General features: G+C 40.8%; 1 protein-coding gene across 6 annotated transcripts in view; it reads left to right on the top strand.

Moving 5' to 3' along the window:
• The window catches only part of nup54 (nucleoporin 54), a 67,770-nt gene extending 46,859 nt beyond the window's left edge, over window positions 1-20,911 (top strand). For all 6 annotated transcript variants that reach the window (XM_043695642.2, XM_043695658.2, XM_087986027.1 and 3 more), the window contains 7 exons: window positions 3,491-3,687; window positions 5,174-5,228; window positions 13,553-13,646; window positions 16,138-16,245; window positions 18,831-18,950; window positions 19,091-19,201; window positions 19,565-20,911. In XM_043695642.2, coding sequence (XP_043551577.2) covers window positions 3,491-3,687; window positions 5,174-5,228; window positions 13,553-13,646; window positions 16,138-16,245; window positions 18,831-18,950; window positions 19,091-19,201; window positions 19,565-19,693 — 814 coding nt within the window. In that variant the 3' untranslated portion in view covers window positions 19,694-20,911. The remainder of the gene's footprint in view (window positions 1-3,490; window positions 3,688-5,173; window positions 5,229-13,552; window positions 13,647-16,137; window positions 16,246-18,830; window positions 18,951-19,090; window positions 19,202-19,564) is intronic.
• Window positions 20,912-24,072: the final 3,161 nt, after the last annotated feature.

Below are 24,072 nucleotides of genomic sequence, written 5' to 3'. Positions count from 1 at the left end.
GTGAGGGAGAAGGTGATAGATCAGAGGGGGAAGTGATGGATGGGTCCAGAGGCTGATGTTGAGTTGGAGACTTGGGACTAGGATAATGTAGGGGGAGGGGAAATTTGGAAGCTGTTGAAATCCACATTTATCCCATATGGTTGCAGGGTCCCAAAATGAGGGCATTAGACCAGCTATGTTTTCCTCCAAATCATTTATAATGATCATGAACAGCAAAGGTCCCAGCACTGATCCCTGTGGAACACCACTATCACAACCCTCCATTCCGAAAAGAATCCTTCCACCACTACCCTCTGTCTCCGATGACTAAGCGAGTTCTGTAACCATCTTGCCAACTCACCCTTAATACCACGTGACTTCACCTTTTTGTACCAGTCTGCCACGAGGGACCTTGTCAAAGGCTTTAATCAAGTCCACATCGGCAACATCAACCGCTTTCCCCTCATCAATCATCATCTTCACCTCCTCAAAAAAGCACGATCAAGTTAGTGAGTCATAACCTCCCCTACGTAAAACCATGCTGTCTATCGCTAACAAGTCTGTTTGTTTCTAAATGTGCATAGACCTTGTCCTTGAGAATCTTTTTCAATGATTTCCCAACTACCAGTGTGAGACTCTCAGGCTTGCAATTTCCAGGATTATCCCTGCTACCAAGAATGGAACCACATTGGCTATTCTCCAGTCCTCTGGGACCTCACCTGTAGCCAAAGAAAGTGCACAGGTGTCTGTCAATGCTCCAGCAATTTGTTCTCTTGCCTCTCAGAATACTGAGGTTGATTCCATCAGGACCCAGGGGCTTATCTACCTTAATACTTTTTAAGATTGATAACACCGCTTCCTTTCTAATAACAACTTGGCTTAGAAACGCACCACTCCCTTCCCTGAGATCATCCTCCACGAATTTCTTCGCTTTGGTGAATACCGGCACAAAATATTTGTTTAGGATCTCACCTACCTCTTCTGGCTCCCACATTGATTCCCCCCTTTGTCCTCAAGTAGGCCAACCCTTTCCCTGCCTACCCTCTTGCTTTTTAGATATGTATAAAAAGCCTTGGGATTCTCCCGAATCCTGTTTGCTCACAACTTTTCATGGCCCCTTTTAGCCCTTCTAATTCCTTGTTACGTTCTTTCCTACTTTTCCTTATGTACTTTGTTACAACACTGGTTAAACCCTCCTGCTTAATTTGAACAGAAACAAAGTTATCCCGTGCAGTAATCTGTGACAGTTTGAGAGGCCAAGAACTATTTAAAGTAAAAATTAACAAGTCTATTTCTTAAAGTATAACAGAATAATTAACGAACAACTATTTACAACTCCTTCCTCGAGCCTATCTTTTCCTTTCCCTCCCATAATGGGCTTGGATCGGCGCAACATCGAGGGCCCAAGGGCCTGTACTGCGCTGTATTCTTCTATAATGCTAGTTTGGTAAAACCCCCGATTTTAGTTGTACCAAAAATTCAAATTTCCAAACCAGCCAGCGGTTGAATCTTCTTTTTATGTCTTCCTCTATAGATTTCCTCTCCAGGTCAGTGTTGATTTTTTTTTTTTCTGTGCACATTCCTTCTCTAGGCCGGTACCTCAGAGTTCTGACTAGCAGCCTACATCTGTTGATCTTTTGGCAGTTCTACCCAACTGTTCAATTTATCCTGGACTTACACCCCCAAAGCATTGGATTGTGTCATTGACTTTTAATGTTGTTAATGTACTTGATTCCAACTTGATGGGAGTTTGGTGGGGTTTTTTTGTTTGGCGTATAATCTAAACCTATTGGCCTAATTCAAATTTGATTTGTCTCCAGGCAACCAGTTACCCTAGCTACTGGACCACATGTTACATTGTATATTATTCAGAACAATTGGTGCTGTCAGGTAGTTCTGCAAGCTTTTAACTCTCAAAGTACAGTACGCCCACATCTTCATAACAACTTCAAGGGCTTCATCAATTCCCATTCTCCTAGACCTTACGTATGCTTCCTTTTTTTAATTTCTGACCAAGGTTACCTATGGTTCACATAACTTGCCATACCTATCCTTCATTCTCGCAGGTATGTGCCACTCCTGAACTCTGATCGACTGCTGTTTGAAATGCTCCCACATGTCCAATGTGGATTTACATTCAAGCAGTTGCTTCCAATCAAAATTCTCCAGTTTCTGCATAATATTGTAGCTTGTCTTCCCCAGTTTAACACCTTCACCCAAGGGCTGCTTTATCCCTATCCATGAGTATCTTAAAACTCACCGGTATTATGGTCACTACTCCTGAAATGCTCTCCCATTGAAATTTCATTCGCCTGGGCGGGATCATTTCCCAAAGCCAGGTCCGTATAACCCCTTCCTTGGCTGGACTGTAACATACTGTATCAAGAGCCCCACTCCTAAATGGTCCTTGCAAATTTTGCCCTATCCAAGCCCCTAGCACTTAGTGAGTCCCAGTCAATATAGAAGAAGTTAAAATTACCCCCCACGACATCTTTCCAAAGTCTGTCCATATGTTGTCTCCTCTATCTCCCGCTGGCTGTTGGGGACGCCTGTAGTATATCCCCAGCATTGTGGTTTCACCTTTCCTACTCCTGTGTTCTACCTAGATTGCCTCACTGAGTGAGTCCTCTGATGTATCCTCCCTTAGTACAGCTGTGAAATTCTCCTTTACCAGTATCGCAATTTCCCCCACTCCTTCGATCTCTTTCTATCACCTGAAATCCTGGGGCATTCAGCTGTCCCTCTTTCAGCCAAGTCTCTAATGTGCTAATCAGCAGGAGATTTTCTTACCTTTGTTTGACCCAATAACATGAGACTTCACAGGTCGGAAAACTCACTGAATGCCACAATACTATTACCTCTGCTGGACCTGTTGTGCTGTTGGGACAGGATGTTACCCCTAGAGATGATGATGGTGTTGTCTGGGACATAATTATGCTCATGCAATTGTACCTTACAATCAATGGGCTGTTTCTTGACTACTTTGTGTCAGCTCTTCCAACGTTAGCACTTGTCTTTGATTGTTCATCGGGAGAACCTTACAGGCTCAACAGTGCTGAGTATGTCGTTATTGTTTTTGATGCCTGGTAGTCTGTCAGTTTAATTCCTTTGAGACTGTTTAGCAGTTTGAAGTAACTGAGTGGCTTGCTGTGCCTATTCAAAGGACAACTGAGTCAACTGCATTGTTATAGACCTGGAGTCACATGTAGGACCGGCCAGGTAAGGATGCAGGTTTCCTTCCATTAGTGACTAATGACCATCAGACCTTTTTTTTAAGGAGAAAGGAGAGAATGTGCAAATTCCACACAGACAGTCGCCCGAGTCTGGATTTGAGCCTGGGTCCCTGGTGCTGTGAGGCAGCAGTGCTAACCACTGAGCCACAGTGCTGCCCCTTTAAATAAAGATTTTCTTAAAAATCAGTTTCTGCGAGCTGCTGAATTGTGATTTGAATTTGGAGCTTTACTTCTGTCTCTAGATTGCATCTTGGTTATAAAGATGTTTTTATTTTCAGAACAGAAATGGTGATCTATGTCGTTGAACGTTTTCCAAACGGGAATTCCAGAAGAGTTTCAGTGACAAACCTCTACAGCTCGCTGGAGCAAGCTACCGTAAAGAGCCATCTGATGCAGTTAGGAGTGATTGTCACACTGCCCAGGACAGAACTTTCTCCAGCTCAGATGAAGCAACTTTTACAGAATCCTCCTGCTGGTATGTAGTGAAATATAAAGCAGTTACCCTACCTGTTTATAGAAATGAACAGATTATGTGGCTCAAATACAGAGAATTCTCGAGAAACTCCGGTCTGGCAACAGCATCAGTTCTGAAGAGTCATATTGGACTCCAAACATTAATGCTTTTTCTGTTTCTGCAGATGCTGCCAGAACTGCTCAGGTTCTCCATCATTCTCTGTTTGTTTCACATTTCCAGTCTCTGCAGTATTTTGTCTGTGTTAGATAATGCGGCTGAACAGCTTCTGCATGTGAAAATTGGATTCAAACCACAATGTACAGGATAAACCTGTCAAGTCTAAGACTCATCCCCCACCTTGCCACAAAGGGCCAACTCTGTCAAATTCAATCTCATGGTGAACTTTATTAAAGACTGGCATTTATCTGGTGTTTTACCTGACCATCATGCTTCTCAAAGTACTTTATAGCCAGTGACGTATATTTGAAGTGTTAATGCTGTCGTGGGAAACAGCAGACAATTTCTGTGCAGCAACGTCCTGTAACAGCATTCTGATCATGACCAGGTAGTCTATCTTTTGTGATGCTAATCAAGAGATAGATATTGTCCAGGTTATTAAGTTTAACTCTCTTGCCCTTATAAGAAGTACTGCCATGGGATCGTTAACATCCGCCCAAACAGACAGACGGATCCTTGGTTTAATGTACACCTGAAAGGCAGCAGCTCCCTCAGTGCAGCAGTGGAGTGTCAGCTTTGATTTGTTTATGCCCAAGTCCTGGAGTGGATTGGGCAGGAAAAGAAAGCATCTTCTTAGACCATGTGGGAGCAGCATGATCACCACCCACAGAGGTCTGAGGCAAAAGCTAATTTTAACTTCACAAATTCAGAGTTACAGAAGAATGTAGGTGTATGCAAGTTCTTTGGTCTTTCCTGCTGGGTTTTATTTCCAAGATATAAAATGATTTTTTTTTTCTGAACTTCTATTTTCATGTAGAATCATAGAATCCCTACACTGTGGAATCAGGCCCATTGGCTGATTTGAGTCCACACTACCCTATCCCTGTAACCCTTCATTTCTAATCCACCCAGCTTGCACATTCCTGGACAAATTGGGCATTTTTCCAATAGCCAGTCAACCTAATCCGCATATCTTTGGATTTTGGGAGGAAACCGGAGCACCTGGCAGAAACCCTTAGCAGACATTGGGAGACTATGCATACAGTCTCCTGAGGCTGGAATCAAACCTTGGTCCTGCGCAATGAGGCAGCAGTGCCACTAAGCCACTCTGTTGCCCTAACATGTGTATTTAATTCAATTATACATCAGAAAATCACACTCTGCAATTGCAAAGCATGTGGAATGTTGATTTAAATGAAGCTATCTGAAGTGATTCACAATAATATGTTGCCAGGAAAAAAGCTATTGCTCACTTATCTGTTCTGACAAAATGTCAATCATAAATTCTCAGAGTGAATGTTACAGTTATTGGTACCATTTTCCATTGCAGGCGTTGATCCAATAATTTGGGAGCAGGCTAAAGTTGACAATCCTGATCCTGAAAAGTAGGTTTCTCTATCTCCTTTCACCATTCATATTACATGACTAGTGGAAACTGTGTAAAAAGTACAATGGTTTTGCTTTTGTTTACATAATTCTTTTGTGCATAGGTTTATATGATAGCGTAAAGTTTCATATGTTCAGTGCAAACATTGAAAGTACAGTTCTGAAATTCCTCTCCATTTTGTTTTTGCAATGGAAATGTCTAATGGGGCAGGTAGGGCTTGAATGAAGAATGGATTAAGCAGCAAAACGTTAATGTCTTTGCAGTATACTTTCAGTACCAAACAGTAGACAGTAACATTGGACAGTAACACAGTGAGTGTGGTTAGAGACAGTGATTTTCTTTCACTCTGGATCTTGACCAAATGAGTCAATGGACTGAAAAATGGAGGATGGAGTTCAATTTGGATAAACGCGAGGCATTGCATTTTGATACAACAGAGGAGCAGGACATATACAATTAATGGGAGGGCCTTGGGTCGTGTTGTAGAACAGAGGGACCTAGGGATTCAGGTACATAATTGTTTTGAAGTTTGCAACACATAGACAGAATGATCAAAAAAGGCATTTAGCACGTTTGCCTTCATTGCTCAGTCCCTTGAGTACAGGGATTGGGAAGTCATGTTGAGGTTGTACAGGACATTGGTGAGACCTCTTCTGGAAGACTCTGTCTACTTCTGGTTGTCCTGTTGTAGGAAGGATATTATTAACCTGGAGAGGGTTCAGAAGAGATTTACCAAGATATTGCCGGTTCTGAAAGGTTTAAGTTATAAAGAAAGGCTGGGACGACCTTTTTCACTGGAATGTAGTAGTTTGAGAGGTGATTTTTATGGAGGTTTATAAAATCATGATGGGTATAGATAGAGGTTAACGGTAGGTGTTTTTTCCTTAGTATGGGGGATTTTAAGACTAGGGCGCATTTTTAAAGTAAAAAAAGAGAGATTTTAAAAAAGGCATGAGGTGCAAAGTTTTTGGACAGAGGTTGGTTTGCATGTGCAATGAACTTCCTGAGAAAGTGGTGGATGCGGGCACAGTTACGACATTTAAAAGACATTTTGATAAGTGCATGAATCGGAAAGGTTTGGAGGGCTATGGGCCAAGAGCAGGCAGGAGGGACCAGTTTAGTTATGGATTATGTTTGGCATGGACTGATTGGACTGAAGGGTTTGTTTCCGTACTGTATGACTCTGTCTTTGCGTTGGTTCTAAAATAGCCAAAATGTGAAAATAAACAGCTATTTGATCCATTATAAGTGAGCTTTTTTCTGATGAAATTTCAAGTCAGTCTCCGCACTGTGACGGAGCTCCCAAGATTACCTAATGAATTGCACAGTTGGATGTTTGGCTTGAATAACTAGATAATGTTTGTAGTTAGAGTTCACCATTTTCCAGTGTTTCAAATACCATTATTACAAGCAGAATTAGCTTATTTCCATTATATTTTCTACTGGGAGGAATGAATGTTCTTCCCTCTGACATACCCCTTGAAGTAACATTGTTTGATAACTCAGGAAGGTTGGTTTTGTCTTTTTTGCAAATTGCCCAGGCTCCAATAAGAGGGCCACACTTAGCAGCATGACCCAGGGTTAGATTCCGCAATCATTTGGTGATGTTTCAAGAGCTAGATTCTTGAGGGACAGTGGCTACTTGCAGGCAGAGGGTCCTTCAGGAAGAGGGCATGTTTCCTTATTCGCTCATGAGGATGGCAAAGGGAAACCCATCTCGTATATTATCTTCCTTTTGTTACATTTAATGAGAGGCTGTTGCCACACAACTGAAGAGCAAAGCTCAGTATTAGGAGGCATGAAGAATTGAGCAGAGGATTTGCCTTGGGCAGCTCATCACCACTATTCTGTCACCAATGTATTTGAACTAACTTGCTCTCGTGCCTTTCATTCAATCGCTACATAAAGTACTTTACTCCAAGATAAACTTTCGCTCCATGTAATTTATTACTGCATGTAGCCTTTTCTTTTCAGTTTTCAAGCTGTTAAAAAATGTGTTTTCCCTCTAACTTCACTTAATGCTGTTTTTAAAAAAAATATAGCTGGAGGGAGAAGTTTTTATTTATTTTAAAATACTCCTTGGGATTTTTCTATATGCTGGACCTGCTAAGGGGGAGTCAGTGTGAATTATTTGAGGGCGGCATGGTGGCTCAGTGGTCAGCACTGCTGCCTCACAGTGCCAGGGGCCCGGGTTCAATTCCTGCCTCGGGCGACTGTCTGTTTGCACATTCTCCCTGTGTCTGCGTGGGTTTCCTCCGGGTGCTCTGGTTTCCTCCCACGATCCAAACATGTGCAGGTCCAATGAATTGGCCACGATAAATTTCCCATAGAGTTAGATGCATTAGTCAGGGGTAAATAAAGGGTAGGGGAATGGGTCTGAGTGGGTTTCCCTTTGGAGTGTCGGTATGGACTTGTTTGGCCTGTTTCCATACTGTAGGTAATCTAATCTAAACAGAATATGGTCAGTTGTTGAATCAGATGGGCATGAGGACCAACAGGCTTCTCATACACTGAGACAGTTTGAAGCTCAGGCTTCACATAATCCAGCTACATTCTTTGATATGCTAGCAGCTTACTCCCTGGGAGCCATATTGTTTAATCACAGTTTCTACTGCTATCTGATGCAAATAACTCTACATCAATCCCATCCTCATCACCAAAATCTGACCGATTATTAGAAGGATCTTGTAGGGAGAGACTGACACAAGGATGGCTAGATCGCATGTTTAATGGCATCATCTTGCTGTGGACAGGTTCATAATATACAAGTTGTATATCTTTAAAAGCAGACCAATTTGCACTTGGAAAATGATAACTGATTTTTTTTTTCTTTTAATAGTGTCTGAGTCATTTCTTAACTGGTGTTTGATCAAATATTTGTTCTCCTATAAGAGCGCCATAATTCCTGTTTGGTACTGAATCTACCTGTAAAGAATTGTCAATGCAGGTGCATTCTCTGAAATCTGGCGAGCTGTTTAAACTAAATATCAAGAGCAAGGGATCAAATGGAGCAAGATGAATTTGTGGTACATCAAAGATAAAATAGAATAGTAAAATTGTAAAGGAGGATTAGAGAATGATGGGAAGGGACAGAGAGGGAAACTCTAAGTACACATCAACAATCAAGTGTGATTGTGTACTTAGAGTTTCCCTCTCTGTCCCTTCCCATCATTCTCTAATCCTCCTTTACAAGATGTTACAAAGAAATGCACACTAAAATCTCTGTATTTGAGTTGCATTCACAAACTGTAAATAAATTGATAGGCCATATTGAAATGAGCAAGTATGATCTGATAACTATGGAGATATGGCTGCATGATGATAGATTGTGAATATTGAGCAGCATATCATGTTCAGGAAGAATAGGAAGCTAGGTAAAGTTGGAGGGTTAATTAATGGGTGCAGTGGTCAGAATGGACCTTCATTTGGGAGATAGGATCCGTTGAGAGGAGATGAGAAAAAGTAGGAAGGAGATTACTAGTGGAAGTTGTCTACAGGCCCCTAATAGCAACCACAATGGAGGACAAATTGTACAAGAAATAATGGGTGCTTGTGATAAAGGGACAGTAGTGATCGTCGATGACTGACTTTATATACAAACTGGGGGAAAAAAACAGATTGCCAGTACTAGCCTGGACTTGCATTGGTGGCTTTTGAGAGTTTCTTAAAGCAATGCATTCTGGAACTGACCAGAAAACCAGATGCATGAGACTGATCCTTGTATAGTGACCGGATTAATGAATGACCAGAGTTAAGGCATCCTTGGGTAACAGTGGCTACAATATGATTGAATTTTATACCCAGTTTGGAACGGACATATTTAAAGGGATATCTGCAAATACTTTGAATAACTATGTTTCTTCTATTCTAAAGGAAGGATTCACCATCTTTGGTTACTGAGGAGGTTTTTGAAGAGTATTCAACTGTACAAAAATGAGTTGCAGATCAGATGATTAGTCAGAGTATAAAGAATGGCCAAAATTAGTCAGAATACAAAGAGTGACCAAATGGTGAGAATAGAGGAAACAATCTAGACCTGTAAAAGTGGATTAAGGAGTTTTTACAGATTAGGAAGGAAAAGAATAGTAGGTAAGTACTGATTCTCTAGAGAGTGAGAATGGGAATAATTGATGATCACGTGATTAAATGCTGTAGAGAATAAACAAAACTGTGGAACCAATTCATCCCTCCCTACCAGAACTCTACCTCTGCTATAGAGGATAAACAAAACACTCCAGTAATAGCTGTAAATCTGGAGCTGGAAGGGAGGAAGAAGTCAAATTACAATCACAAGGGCAATGGTCCTAAGCAAACAGCTGGAGCTGTAGCCAACAGTTCTTCTCGTCCGATGGAACTTCGGTTTAGGGTTTTAAAAAGAAGTGACCAGTAGATTCTTTTGTGATAAGCTGCAATTTTCGAGATTTAGGAATAGTTCCAACAGACTGGGCTGCAACAAATATAACCCCCCATTCAAAAAGGGAGGAAGGAAGGCAGAAAACAAAGTTATAACCCAATTAGTCTGTGTAGGGGAAGATGTTTAGAATTGATCTGAGGTTATAGCTAAATGCTTCGAAAAACTCTATAATCAGGAGTATTCAGCTTGATATTATGAGACAAAAACTATGTTTGTGAATTTTCAGGAGGCATTTGATAAGGTGCTGAAGGTTGTTGCAGAGCATAAAACTCTTGGTGTAAGGGCATGACCTATTAGCATGAATAGTAATTGGCTGGTTGGCAGAAACCATCTGCAGAAATGGGTCTTGTCTGGTATAATGTGGTGTTGGGCAAGGGTATATATGGGGGCCTCTACTTCCTGCTGTTTACATCAATGACTTAAATGAGGAAAGCTAAGGCATAATAGTTAAGTTCTCAGCTGACACAAAGATGGGCAAGAAAACTTTGAAGAAGGAACTTGCAGATATGTATTGATAGGTTGAGTGAGTGGGTGTAAATCTGACAGAAGGCGTATAATGTTGGGAAATGTGCAATTGATCATTCTGGTAAGATGAATTTTAAAAAATTTTACTTAAGTGGAGAATGCAGCTCAGAACTCCACCGTCAAATGGGTCTGGGCTTTCTAGTTCATAAGTATCTTACCAGATTCCAGGGAAGGTTTCCCAATTTATAATGGTTCCGGAGAGGATACTTCAAATTTCCAAGCTCTGGTAGGAAGGGATGAATTGGCTCCACATTTTTGTTCAGTCACACACCCCTCAGTTTTATACAACAAGGTTAATTTACAAAAATCCCCTCCCTTGTGGAAGATATTCTCCTCGACCAAATCAATTCATTTTCAAAAGGAGCCAATTTAATTAAGCTTTCCGGAGGTAGGAAAAGTGAGTTTAGTCGTTAATAAACACAAGTCGCAATAATAAACATGGTACATTCAGAAAACAGAAAACAGAAGTGAATCCAAAAAAAACGTTAAAATATGCATTTTGGTTTTGATGAGTTGTTCATTAAGAGCAGATAGTGGAATATTGCAGTTTCACAGTTGATTTTGAGATTCTTAGTGCAGCAGATTAATTAAGATACTTTTGTCCTGTTTCATTTTGGCAGTGGCTGGTTTCCAGTAGTTAGTGAGAGTTGCCTTCACCGGCAACACCAGTGATCAGTGAGTGATTCTTCGACTGACCTTCACAACATGAGACAGTGCATAAACCCACACTTGTACTCAGCTCATTAGCACACTTGCCACGAGCGCGCACAGACCAAGAATGAAGTGAATTTTAACTCCTGTTATTGTGCATCTTAAAAGAGGATAACATGCAATATTTCCTACCTAGTCTTTTCTCCCATCATATTCAAAGTCTGAGATAGCTCCCAGACAATTGCGGTTCAATTTGGAGTGCATTACCCACTCCACTTAACGTCCATCCTTTTTGAAGTTTGTTTGACACCTAGTCATCTGATGATCTAGGGCCTGACGCTGTCCATTGACAACCACTTTATTTAAATCCTCGTGGTTGCATGTCCATTTTAAAAAAAAAATACACATCGTTAAAAGTTTGTCTCCAAGTTATCTGTTGTCATAACATGGGTCACAAAAGGTTAGTTTGCAGGTATAGCATGTAATCAAGAAGACCAGTGGGATGCTATACGTTATCATAAAAGGAATTGAGCATAAAAGTATAACTTGGATAAGGGGAGCAATGGCAGTGCAGCTATAAATTCACTGATGACACCAAGATAAATTGGAAGGTATGCTGAAGACAAAGGGAGATGTAGACCCGTAAAAATAGGTTGTGAGTGAGTGAATACAAATGTGGTATGTTGCAAAGTTTGTACAATTTTACAATGAGGAAAGCATTGTGTGGTCCCTTTAAAAGATTGGGTTTTTTTGTGCTTAGTGATTTGAAAAGGGTATCAGTGGGTTTGCAGGTGTACAGATTCCCCTGCTCCTCAGATGCTGGCTGACTGGCAGTGCTTTTCCAGCACCTCACTCTCTTCCTCGAAATTAAAGCCAAGATACGTCTTCCGGAATGTTCTGTGCCTCCTTCGCTGATCTACTTTCAGAGAGTTAGTGATTTTCCCTTTAGAGCTGGTGGTTGTTAACTCTAACAGATGGCAGGTGCTCTCACCCTGATTTTCAGATACCCTCTTCTTTTATACCCTTGATGTTGACCTATCAATATTTTTACAATCAGATTGATCCTAGGTTGTCAAAACCATCAGGCTTAAATTTAATAGGTTTTGGGTGGCTAAGGGCCTAATTTAAATTGTTTGGTTAAATTTGAACTTTGTCTTGATAGCAAAACAAAACTGCTGTCTGGATTGCTAACCACACAGCCCTTTTGAATCTCTAAGCACAGGAAAAAAAAAACATCTTTTAGAAGGACCACTCAATGCTTTCCCCATTTCACGATTTTACACTACAGGTAGAGGGAGGAAAATGTGGATAAGTGTGAAGGTGTTCACTTTGGCAGTCAGAATAAAATAACAGTCTTATGGAGTAAATGGAGAATGACTGCCGAGGAATTTAGGAATTCTAGTGCATGGGGCAGAAAACATTAGTATACAAGTATAGCGAGTAACTAAAAGAGCGAACGAGATGCTATCCTTCATCTTTAGAGGAATTTAACATCAGTTAAAATAGTGTGCTTCATTTATACAAAAAACTGGTGGGATCATGTCTCAAATGCTGTGCAGTTATGGTCTTTCTTGCGTGAGGAAGGTCATAAATGCAGTTCAGCGGAAGTTTACTAGGTTAGTACTTGGAATGAGTGGCTTGCTTAATGAAGAAAGGTTAGAAAGACTGGGCTTGTTTTGATAGTTTAGAAAAGTGAGTGACAAGATCCTGAATGGTCTTGACACTAAGTATGGAAAGGATTTCTTGCCTTGTGGGAGAGTCTGGAATTAAAATGAGGTGTCACCCACACATCCCTGAACCCTATGGGTAATTTAGATTAGATTCCTTACAGTATGGAAACAGGCCCTTAGGCCCAATAAGTCCATACCGACTCTCCAAAGAGTAACCCACCCAGACCCATCTCAGGGCAGAGAGAAGGAGATTCAATTTCTGAGGGTTGTCAATTTTTCGAGCTCTGCGCCTCAGGTGACAGAGGGAGACCATTAAGTATTTTCAAGGTGAAACTAAAGTTAGGCAAGGGGATTAAAGGTCATCAGGTGTAGGAGGGAACATGGACGACATAAACTAAACAGATCAGCCATGATCTTGCAGAATGTGGAAGCAGGCTCATGTGGCTGAATGGCCCCATCCCTAATTTGCATGATTATAAAACAAGATGGTTTTGTAAGCTGCTATGCATGCATTTTAATCTTAGTAAATGAGCAAAATAACTTATTCAACTCAGTGTTGCTTTGGTGTGGACTAGTTGTCAGCCTCACACAGCAATCTTTTTTTGTTCAGCGCTGTGTAGTCCAAGTGACCCTTGACCCCACCAAAACCATCTGACCTAAAATCAAAGTTAAAAATCTCACAACACCAGGTTATAGTCCAACAGGTTTAATTGGAAGCCCACTCGCTTTCGGAGCGACGCTCCTTCATCAGCAAAATCGAGCAAGACGTGAAATCCTGTGTGGACTCGTTTCCAATTTTTTTAATGTTTTGAGATTTATTATACTCCATTACAATTAACCTTTTATTTGCAATGAAGCAAACTTTCTCTCTCTTGCTTCTATATAGAAGTATCTTTTAAGAGGTTTGCACGTTTTCGTAAAAAGCTGGTATCCTCTTTCTCCAGATCGTTTAAATTACAACCGAATGGGGGTGGTGATAACAAGATTCTTAACAGCATTTTCATTCATTATATACATGCAACTTGATTATTAACTGTTCTGTCCCTTACTCTCTCCCCTAAGGCTTATACCAGTGCCCATGGTTGGTTTTAAGGAATTGCTGAGGAGGCTTAAGTTCCAGGAACAGATGACAAAACAGCATCAAAGCAGATTGGATGTGAGTTGGGATTTTAGCTTCAAAAGTCATTTTTAGGCCACTATCAGTTCTGTTTACTTAACATTATTTTTCCCTGTTGTTAATGCTGACCTGGTATGATTATGCACTTTGCAGGTTATGCAGCAATTAGTCACTTAGTAATGCAGAACCTGAGTTGTGTTTAAAAAGTAGCACATTTTGTCAAAGTTTTAAGCAGAGTTCAGCAGTTGTCATTTAACTGCTGCACAGTACTTGGACATATTGTGTCCTTTTGTGGACCAATGTTTTGGAAAGTGATTTTGGCCAGAAACTCTTAAGAATCTGCCTCTGTCTGTGTGGAGTTTGCACATTCTCCCTGTGTCTGCGTGGGTTTCCTCCCACAGTCCAAAAATGTGAATTGGCCATGTTAAATTGCCCGTAGTGTTAGGTGAAGAATGGGTTTGGGTGGGTTGCTCTTCGGAGGGTCGGTGTGGACATTTTGGGCCGAAGGGCATGTTTCCAAACTGTAAGTAATCTAAATCTATTAATTTTTGTTACAAAGCTTTCTTCAGTACGTGATGCAGAAATTATGCATCGCTACGTTGTGAAAATTGTCACCATGAATACGTTTAGAAACAAAAGTGTAAGACATTCAAATAATCTCTAATTTCTTTTTGCAGATTTTTAAGTTGATTGTTCTTTGTATGGATCTGACATTGGAGAGGTGTAACACATTGAATTGACAGCAGGTGGCATTGCAGCATTTGAGAATGATGTTTAAATCTGCTCCTGGCTGATCTCAGTTGCCTGCCAGCAAATTAGGCAATAGTGTTTTGGTTGCTGTTATGTTTCCCACAGCTAGCTCCGTGTAATGTGGGTACTGAGAGTAGGTTGATCATCTACCCTATAAGGCATGATTTGAGATTTCCATGAAGCTGGAACAAAAACCTGATTTTAATATCCTCAAGAAACATATTTTTAAATTAAAAAATAACTTGTCGTAGTTCTGTCCAGATGGGCCAAAGGAATCAGGGCTTCAAAGTAAGATGGAGAGAAATACTATACAGTCAAGCACAAGAGCTGACAATACCTATTTACAAGGTATGTTGATAGAAGTCCTGGACACTGAGTTGAACTTGCAATGCAGCATGCCATAGTCAGATGCTGAGTTGATTCTCCTGCCATTATATGGATTTCCCAAGCAGAGTCTTACTGACTACTTACCAGGAGCACAAGGCAACCATCAGAAACATTAATGCTGGGCTGCTGTTGTGCAGCTTCCAACAGTTGGCTGTCGACTGCCACGTCTGGGAGCAAATTACTTGGCATTCTTATTCCTAGCCACACAAAGCATGTTTCCTTCTCCGATCAGACCCACACAATCCTGAGGTATCCTCTTTTATTCCAGTGTGAATCTTGTACTGATTGTATTTTGTTTGTTGAGTTCCTATGGAGTCATTAAAAAAAAAAAGTGCAGCATCTTGGAGCACATTTCTAATAATTATTAATCTGACTGTATCAATAAGAACTTTGCTTTGGTACTCACTGTAGGAAGTGTTTGAAAAAGGCCTGTAGGTCAACTCATTCTAAGTTCTTTACACAAGCAACTGTTTTGTTTATTTTCTTTTGAGAGAAAGGTTAGAAAATAGTGTCATCCTCATGTATTTTTTTGATTGCTGTCTTTTCATAGAATCATAGAATCCCTATAGTGTGGAAATAGACCATTTGGCCCAACAAGTCCACATTGACCCTCCGGAAGGGTAACCCACCCAGACCCATTTTCCTACCCTATTACTCTTCATTTACCCTGACTAATGCACCTAGCCCACACATCCCTGAACCCTATGGGTAATTTAGATTAGATTCCTTACAGTATGGAAACAGGCCCTTAGGCCCAATAAGTCCACACCGACTCTGCGAAGAGCAACCCACCCAGACCCATTTCCTTCTTACTAATGCACCTAACGATGTGGGCAAGTTAGCATGGGCGATTCACCTAACCTGCCCATCTTCAGATTGTGGGAGGAAACTGGAGCATCCAGAGGAAACCCACGCAGGCATGGGAAGAAAGTTGCCCGAGGCTGGGATCGAACCCAGGTCCCTGGTGCTGAGGCAGCAGTGCTAACCACTGAGCCACCATGTTGCCCCTATTTATTTGCAAAATGAGAGATGCTCTCCGAACTCTTTAGCATCTCCATCTGCTTATGTAAAAAGAAACTGGAAGCACACATACATTTTTCACAGGGAGAAAGTGAGAACTGTAAATACTGGAGATCAGAGTCCAGAGTGTGGTGCTGGAAAAGCACAGTAGGTCAGGCAGTATCCAAGGAGCAGGATTTTTCATTCTTCACACACAGTTTGAGCAGCAAACAGACTAACCCTTTCCTATAATATTTTGATTTCCATTTGTGCAATTACTCAAATAAAACAATTAAAGATAGAGTTTCATAAATGTGAGACGTCTTTCTTTTGTACATCTTGTAAACTTTTTAATAGCTTATCATTGGTGTACCTTCTCCACCCCCACATACAGATTATATCTGAGGATGTAAATGAGCTGCAGAAGAACCAGGCTACGACTGTAGCGAAGATAGCCCAGTACAAGCGAAAACTGATGGACCAAGCTCATAAAGTCTTGCAAGTAATTTATTGCATATATTTGCAATTTTTATGTGAAAATTTAAAACTTTTTAAAATGTATTTTTTTTTTTTTTGCAAATTTGTATTTTTACATACAGATGTCAGTAAGGAATTTGCTTGATCAGGTGTTGCAGAACAGAATGCTTTGTCATATTCCAGCCCAAATGTCCACTTATTCAAACCACTATAATTTTTGCATTTTCTGCCTTGTGTGCTTAATCTTGGAGTGTAAGTATTCCCTCTATCCAAACTTTTCTGATTGTAGTAACTAGGCAGTCTGCACTCCACAAAGCTTTTGAAGAATCCTCATCATTTTCTTTCACAAGAGAGATTTGTTTGAAGAATTTCCATTTACTCCTTTGATCTTTCTGACCCCTCCAGAATGCTAACCCTATTGTCTTCACATCACAGCATTTTACCTTCTAAATTTATCTAATTAGAGGGTTCGATAGGGTGGACAGGGAGAGCCTTTTTCCAAATATGGGGTCGGCAAACACGAGGAGACACAACTTTAAAGTGAAGGGAGATAGGTATAAGACAGATGTCAGAGGTAGTTTCTTTACTCAGAGTAGTAAGGGTATGGAATGCTTTGCCTGCAACGGTAGTAGATTCGCCAAGTTTAAGTACATTTAAATCGTCATTGGACAGGCAAATGGATGTACGTGGAATAGTGTAGGTGGGATGGGCTTCAGATTAGTATGACCGGGCGGCGCAATATCAAGGGCCGAAGGGCCTGTACTGCGCTGTAATGTTCTACGTTCTAATATCGTAGCTTTTTTTCTTAACTTGGTGGCCTTTTACAAATTTTGTGATCAACAGCAGTAAAATATATTCCTCTCCATACCTGCCTATAACTCTCTCACTTCTCAATCTAATCTTGCCCAGTTGCCCCAAGTTGTAGGATCTTTCATTTCATGTTCACTTTGCCAAGTCTGTCAAATATCTTGTAACTGCATTAAGTCCTGTATTGTTACTTTCCGAGCCTGGAGAGCCCTATACTATTGAGCTTCTGTGAGACTTGGAAATCACATCTCTGCTTTCTTCTCTGGTTTACCTTTGGGCCTGGGATGTGAGGGGTCTCAATTTATTGTCAGGGCATAAATTCTCCACAGACCAGCATCTCAACTCTTGAGCAATGCAGTAGTGCAGTCAAGAATGGCAATTTGCTGGAAATGTGAAGTCTGGTTGTAAATGCAAGCAGAAGATTGGTATGAGATTAAGTATCTTGAGATTATATCAAAATATCTAAGGCTGCAAGGCAATCAGCTGTGTTGAAGAGAAAAGATGGTTGTGACAGCTCAGGAGTATAATATTTCATCAGAACCTGAAGATACTGAGTGACTTGTGTGCTTCCAACTGTATCTGCTTTTGTGACAAATGATTCTGATCTTTGTAATTGATCAGAAATAACTCTCTACCACAATAAGTTAGAACAAGAATATTGTGAAAACAGTTGAAACATTGAGAATAGCTTGATTACCTACCTTGTAATTGAACGTCCAATTATTTTATTCAAAAACTGATTTTAGATTTTTGTTGAAATGATGCCATAATCATTTATTTGGCATATTGTATTTAGAATTGAATTTTGCAAAGTTTTTCTTCTATAACAAAGATTGTTCTCTTTGCAAAAGGCCAAAAGTTTGTTGATGGATAGAAAGCAGTAATGAGATTTATCAGTATTGCTCGTATTGATGAAGTGTGAAATATTAAGGTTAATTCACATCTAAACTGTATAATAATGGTTTGGACTTAATCAAGGGATATGATATCAAAGGAGACCAGAATTGGACTTTAATAAAAGCGAATTGTAAAAACGAGATGGGGCTATTTTAACTGAAACCTGAGATTTATTAAACATGTTTAAAATAATTGAGTGTTTTGATAAAATAAGTAGATGACCTTTTGCTGTGCGATTTATCAGGTTAAAATTATTAATAAGTGGATTGTCAGTAGAGGTTTATACAGCCAATCTTTGAAGTTCAGAAAACTCAAGGCAGGCAGCATGTTTTAAGGCGACGTTTTAAGGGAGAACTGGATAAAAGAGAAACCTGAATTAATATAATGCCTTTCATGATACCAGGATTTCCCAACAAAGTTTTCTGCAAAGATCTAGTACAGAAATGATAGGCTGAATGGCCGCCTCCTGTGCTGTGTAATCATTCTATGATTTTTACATCCAGTGAAGAACTTCTTGAATTACATTCTCTCTTGCAATGTAGGGAATTCAGTAGTCAATTTGCACTCAGCAAGCAACAAGATCTTCATCCACCAGGTACTTTATGGCGTTTGTTTTAATGTTTGATTTGAAAGAAACATTATTGGCAAGAATGTCAAGGGGAGATCTCTTGATGTTAATGGGTTGGCCGGACAATAAAACGTTATTGCTCTCGCTTTCCTATAGTTATAAGTGTGTGTATCAAATAAAGATATTGAATTGGTCTGGCAAAGACGTAGTGGTGACCTAAAAGCTTTCTGTAAACTTGAAGTACAGTGAGCATTCTCCTCGGCCACTTTCCACCCACAATCTGTGCGTGTGACTTGTAGGTGGTCAGTTGTCAAGTTCGTGCTATTTTTTTTCTTTAGGTGCTAATAAAGCAAGAGATCCAGAGGAAAGCAGGCTATGCAATACAAGCAGAAGAAGAACAGCTTCGTGTGCAGCTAGATACTATCCAAAGTGAGCTAAATGCACCCACCCAGTTTAAGGTACAGACATCTATTTCTCTGAATTCATTATGACATAGAACAAAACATTTTGTATTGAGCATGTGTAACTGGATTGGGAAGGTTGCTAAGAAATGTAAGTGGACAAGACAGCATGTTGCAGTAATGATGTTTATGTGCAGGGCCGTTTGAACGAACTGATGTCTCAGATAAGAATGCAGAATCATGTTGGAGCTGTCAGATCAGAAGAGCGATACAGTGTCGATGGCGATCTCTTGGGCGAAATCAAGCAGGTACATTTTTTCCCCAAAGAGCTAGAATAAGCTCCCCAGAATGAAAAATGTACTGAAAATTGAATTTGAATGTTTATTGTGCAGGTTAAATTTTGACAGTAAAGAATCTTAGGCTTAACACCCTTTTTTTTTTTAAAAAAACTGCATGAATTATAAAGTTTAATGTTAGATAAAAAGCAGCACTCTTGACCAGACAGTTTGACATCAGTATGAGAAACTTTCACATTTTTAATTTGCTTTCTATCATCCTATTAATTGTTGTTTTATAAAAAAATGGCCACTGATTTTCAAAACTAATTGTGCTTACAGCATCTCCCTGAATCTCTGCTAATCTCTGCTTTCTCTTTCTCTTCCTCTTCCTAGCACCTGAAGTTGCAGCAGGAAGGTCTGACTCATTTGATCAGTGTCCTGAAGGAAGATTTGGAGGATGTGAAGCTAATTGAGCAGGGCCTTAATGAGAGTGTTCATGTTCGCCGTGACCTTTTCAGTTGATGGCCTTTCTGGAATATCACTGTGGTTAAGGCTTTTCTTCCCTCCTAACCAAACTGTTTCTGGGTCTGTCCCACCTGCACAAATGATTTAGCACCTCCATATTGGTGTGGACTGGAGAAAGAAATGTTGTTGCCATTCTTCATTAAACGCTGCAGTCACCTCTGATAAATCTGTAGCTTTGGGGATCCTATTGAAAGCACCCAGCTGCAAAACTTTGCAAGAGATTAGTGACTGTTGAGTGACGTTGTTTTGCATGTCCAAAGGCATAACTTAGAAACTGCTGTGTGTACATTCGTGATGAATGTTTGAAATGAATGTTGTTCACTGAAGAACGACCTACTTTAATGTAGATTTTAACCTGTTGAATATGTAATTAGCATTTATTCATCAAAGTTGCAAATAGTAGTTTCTGGATTCATATCTCCACTTTTCTTTCCGATTTTTGTCAAGTGTATAAATATGAAGATTTTCCTGTTCTGTGCAATCGGTTGGGACAGATGTGTTTTTAAACGCTGCTAATAATCAGACTTGCATTGAACAGGAACGCCTGTATCAGTACTGATTATGTCAGAGCCAAATTGGAGTTTCTTTACATTTTCAAAAAAATTAGCGTGCACCTGGACCTTTGCTTGTATTGAATGAGTGGGTGTTTGACTCTTTTGAGTACTTCTGAACAACTTGCATAGCTTGAAAATGTGACCTTGCTATGAATGTGGAAAATTTGAAGTGTGCTTTAATGGACATAATAAGAGCCCTGGAGACTGGAACCATGAATTGATAATCAATGTTAGATAATTCAGAGAAGCAGAAATGCTAGATATCCAAACCAATTTTATTTTTTGTTAAACTCTTACAAGTGTATTTATAAAATTACAACAAGGAGCATTGGGTTTGTTTTTGAGAGTTGATATTTTTTAAAGTTCAATCCGTGATATTTCTCATGTTAGTGTGTGCAACTCCTTTCTTATTCAGCAGCACGTTCAGGTTAGTGCCAGTCATGTTTACAAAATATTGCCTGTGTCATTTGTGGTCACTTTGAAATGTACATCAGTACAATCTCTTAATGCTGGAGTAGCAGCGATGAGCTATTGGCTAGACCAAGGTCAGGCCAGATAAGGATCTGTAGTGAAGAACTACTTTCAGTGTGTTAAATGTTTGTAATAATTATGCAAAGAGGGAATAAATTCTAAATAAACAATTTGATTTAATAATCCTCCACTTTGGAGTCTTCTAACATTATGTTCGTGGTGTGAATCAGATATTGTTCAGGAATTTCATTATGAAATTTCGTTGACATTCCTCCTCCCAGCTCTTCGATCTGATAAGTGTTTTATTTCCTTCCTTAAGAATATTAGTCAAATGATTTGCTCCAGTTCCTTGGATTGACTGAGGAACTATGATTCTATATAGGAAGCCGAGGTCAGTGCCTTTTGGCCATGGGAAATGATGATGTTTCTTGTTCAGCTAAGAATCTGAATTGCTGTTTTTGGAAAAGAAATTTGAGTTTCTGGTGTAGATGATATTGCTACTTTATTAGACTGCTTTTGAAGGTGAAAGTTTGCAGAACTACCCCCATGCTAAGAAAAAGGCCCAAAAATGGAACTGGAGGAGAAAGTGAGGACTGTAGATGCTGGAGATCCGAGCTGAAAATGTGTTGCTGGAAAAGCGCGGCAGGTCAGGCAGCATCCAAGGAGCAGGAGAATCGACGTTTCAGGTATGAGCCCTTCTTCAGCCCGTCGATTCTCCTGCTCCTTGGATGCTGCCTGACCTGCTGCGCTTTTCCAGCAACACATTTTCAGCACCAAAAATGGAACTGTATTCCAACACAATCTGGAACTCTTTGGCCTTTAAAGAGTGAGTTTTTGACTATAAAACTAAAGAAAAGATAACAAAATACAATGCACATACCCACAGATTAGAAATGCGCACTGTGTAAAAAGTTAACAGTTATAAAGATGTATAAAGATCTGTCTCTGGGTTCTGTGAACAGTAGCTGCTGAAAGATTACGGTAATTAACTTGGACTATACCTGTAATGCTGACATTGGAAAACTGTTGATTTCAAAACTGTTGGTTCTGTATATAGCTGACAGGCAAGTCTGCCTTTCACAGATGCATCAAGCAATGACTGTATGGGTAGGAGTGAACACCTCCGTGTCCTGGGGGAGACTTTAAGTCCCATTTCCGTTGAGGATACCTTGCATTGTATTCTGTCATTACCACACCACCACAGATTTCAAACAGATCTAACAACAAAAAAACTGGACATCCCTGAGAAACTGTGGGTCATCAGAGTCATAAGTGTATTCCAACACAATCTGCTACCCCCATGGCTCATCCCATTCTACTATTATCACCAAACCTGAACACCATGCCAGGGCATCAGCTCCAGTTCAATGAAGAAGGGAATGTCAATAGCAGCTACCAAGCATTCCAAAAATTGAGACATTGGCCTGATGGCGATACAACACAGGACCACTTGCTCACCAAAACACATAAGCATCGAGTGACAGACAGGGCTAAGCAATTCCACAACCAACAGATCAAATCTGAGCTGTGTTGTCTTGCCACATCCAGTCGTGAATGGTGCTGGACAATTAAACAACTCACTGGAGGAAGAGGATCCACAAGTAACCCCATCCTCAACAGTGGGGTATTCCAGCACATCAGTACAAAAGATAAGGCTCAAGCATTGTATCCTCCTTCAGCGAGATGTGCTGAACGGAAAATCCATCTCTGCATCCTCTTAAGATCCCCAGTGTTACAGATGTCAGCCTTCAATCAATTCAGTTCACTGATGTGATAACAAGTAATGGCTAGTGCATTGAATACTGCCATGACTATGGGCACTGACAACATTCTAGCAATTGTCCTGTGCACTTATGCTCCAGAACTAGCCATGCCCCGAGCTAACTTTTATTCCAGTACAGCTACAACACTAGTATCTACCAGTCAATATAGAAAATTGCCCAAGTATGTTGTCGACAAAAGCAGGGAAAATCCAACCCTGCCAATTGTTGCCCTGTCAGCCTGCTCTGGATTATCAATAAAATGATGGAAGGGTTTGTCAATAGTGCTGTCCAGCAGCACTTAGAAACAAATATCTTGTTCACTGATGCTCCAAACATGGGCAAAGAACTGAATTTCAGAGCTGAGGTGAGAGTGATTACTGTGACACCTAGGCATCATGTGACTGAGTGTTGTGTCAAGCAGCCTTGGCAAAACTAGAGTCAATGAAAATCGCAGGGAAACATTCTCTGCTGATTGATGTCTGAAGCTGCCCCTGCCCAAATGTGCCAAGAACTGGACAATGTCCAGGCTGATGTGTGGCAAGTTAACAGTCTTGCCACATGAGTGGCAGTTAATAATCCTCTCCAACAAGGGAGGCTGAAACCATTGCCCTATCACTGAATTCCCCACTATCAGGCTGCTAGGGGTTACCATTGACCAGAAACTGAACTAGTGATATAAGTACTGTGGTCAGAGATTAGGAATTCTGTGGTGAGAAATTGTCTCCTCTCCCTTGTAGGTAAAAACAATGACTGCAGATGCTGGAAACCAGATTCTGGATCAGTGGAGCTGGAAGAGCACAGCAATTCAGGCAGCATCTGAGGACAGGCAAAATCGACGTTTCGAGCAAAAGCCCTTCATCAGGAATAAAGGCAGAGAGCCTGAAGCGTGGAGAGATAAGCTAGAGGAGGGTGGGGGTGGGGAGAGAGTGGCATAGAGTACAATAGGTCAGTGGGGAAGGAGATGAAGGTGATAGGTCAGGGAGGAGAGGGTGGAGTGGATAGGTGGAAAAGGAGCTGGGCAGGTCGGACAAGTCCGGACAGGTCACGGGATCGAGTTGCTGGAGGTTACAGGCACTGAGGAAGCAAATGTGGCTGTGATAGCGAGTTTGTTTCAGGACATGGTTGAAGAGCTTCAGGGCTGCAAGGATGCCTGCCTTGAAGAAGTTTTCCTCCTCTCTCTACAAGAATCTCAGGGAGTCTCTCTCTCACTGCAACTCCCAGGTCATTTCCTCAGCCCTGAAGCTCTTCAACCATGTCCTGAAACAAACTCGCTATCACAGCCACATTTGCTTCCTCAGTGCCTGTAACCTCCAGCAACTCGATCCCCTGACCTGTCCAGACTTGTCCGACCTGCCCAGCTCCTTTTCCACCTATCCACTCCACCCTCTCCTCCCTGACCTATCACCTTCATTTCCTTCCCCACTGACCTATTGTACTCTATGCCACTCTCTCCCCACCCCCACCCTCCTCTAGCTTATCTCTCCACGCTTCAGGCTTTCTGCCTTTATTCCTGATGAAGGGCTTTTGCCCGAAACGTCGATTTTGCCTGTCCTCGGATGCTGCCTGAATTGCTGTGCTCTTCCAGCTC

Source organism: Chiloscyllium plagiosum, unplaced genomic scaffold, assembly GCF_037043375.1.
Source record: "Chiloscyllium plagiosum isolate Xiang-an unplaced genomic scaffold, Cpla_swu_hap1 HiC_scaffold_1, whole genome shotgun sequence".
NCBI lineage: Eukaryota > Metazoa > Chordata > Chondrichthyes > Orectolobiformes > Hemiscylliidae > Chiloscyllium > Chiloscyllium plagiosum.
This window is presented reverse-complemented; position numbering and strand designations above follow the sequence as displayed.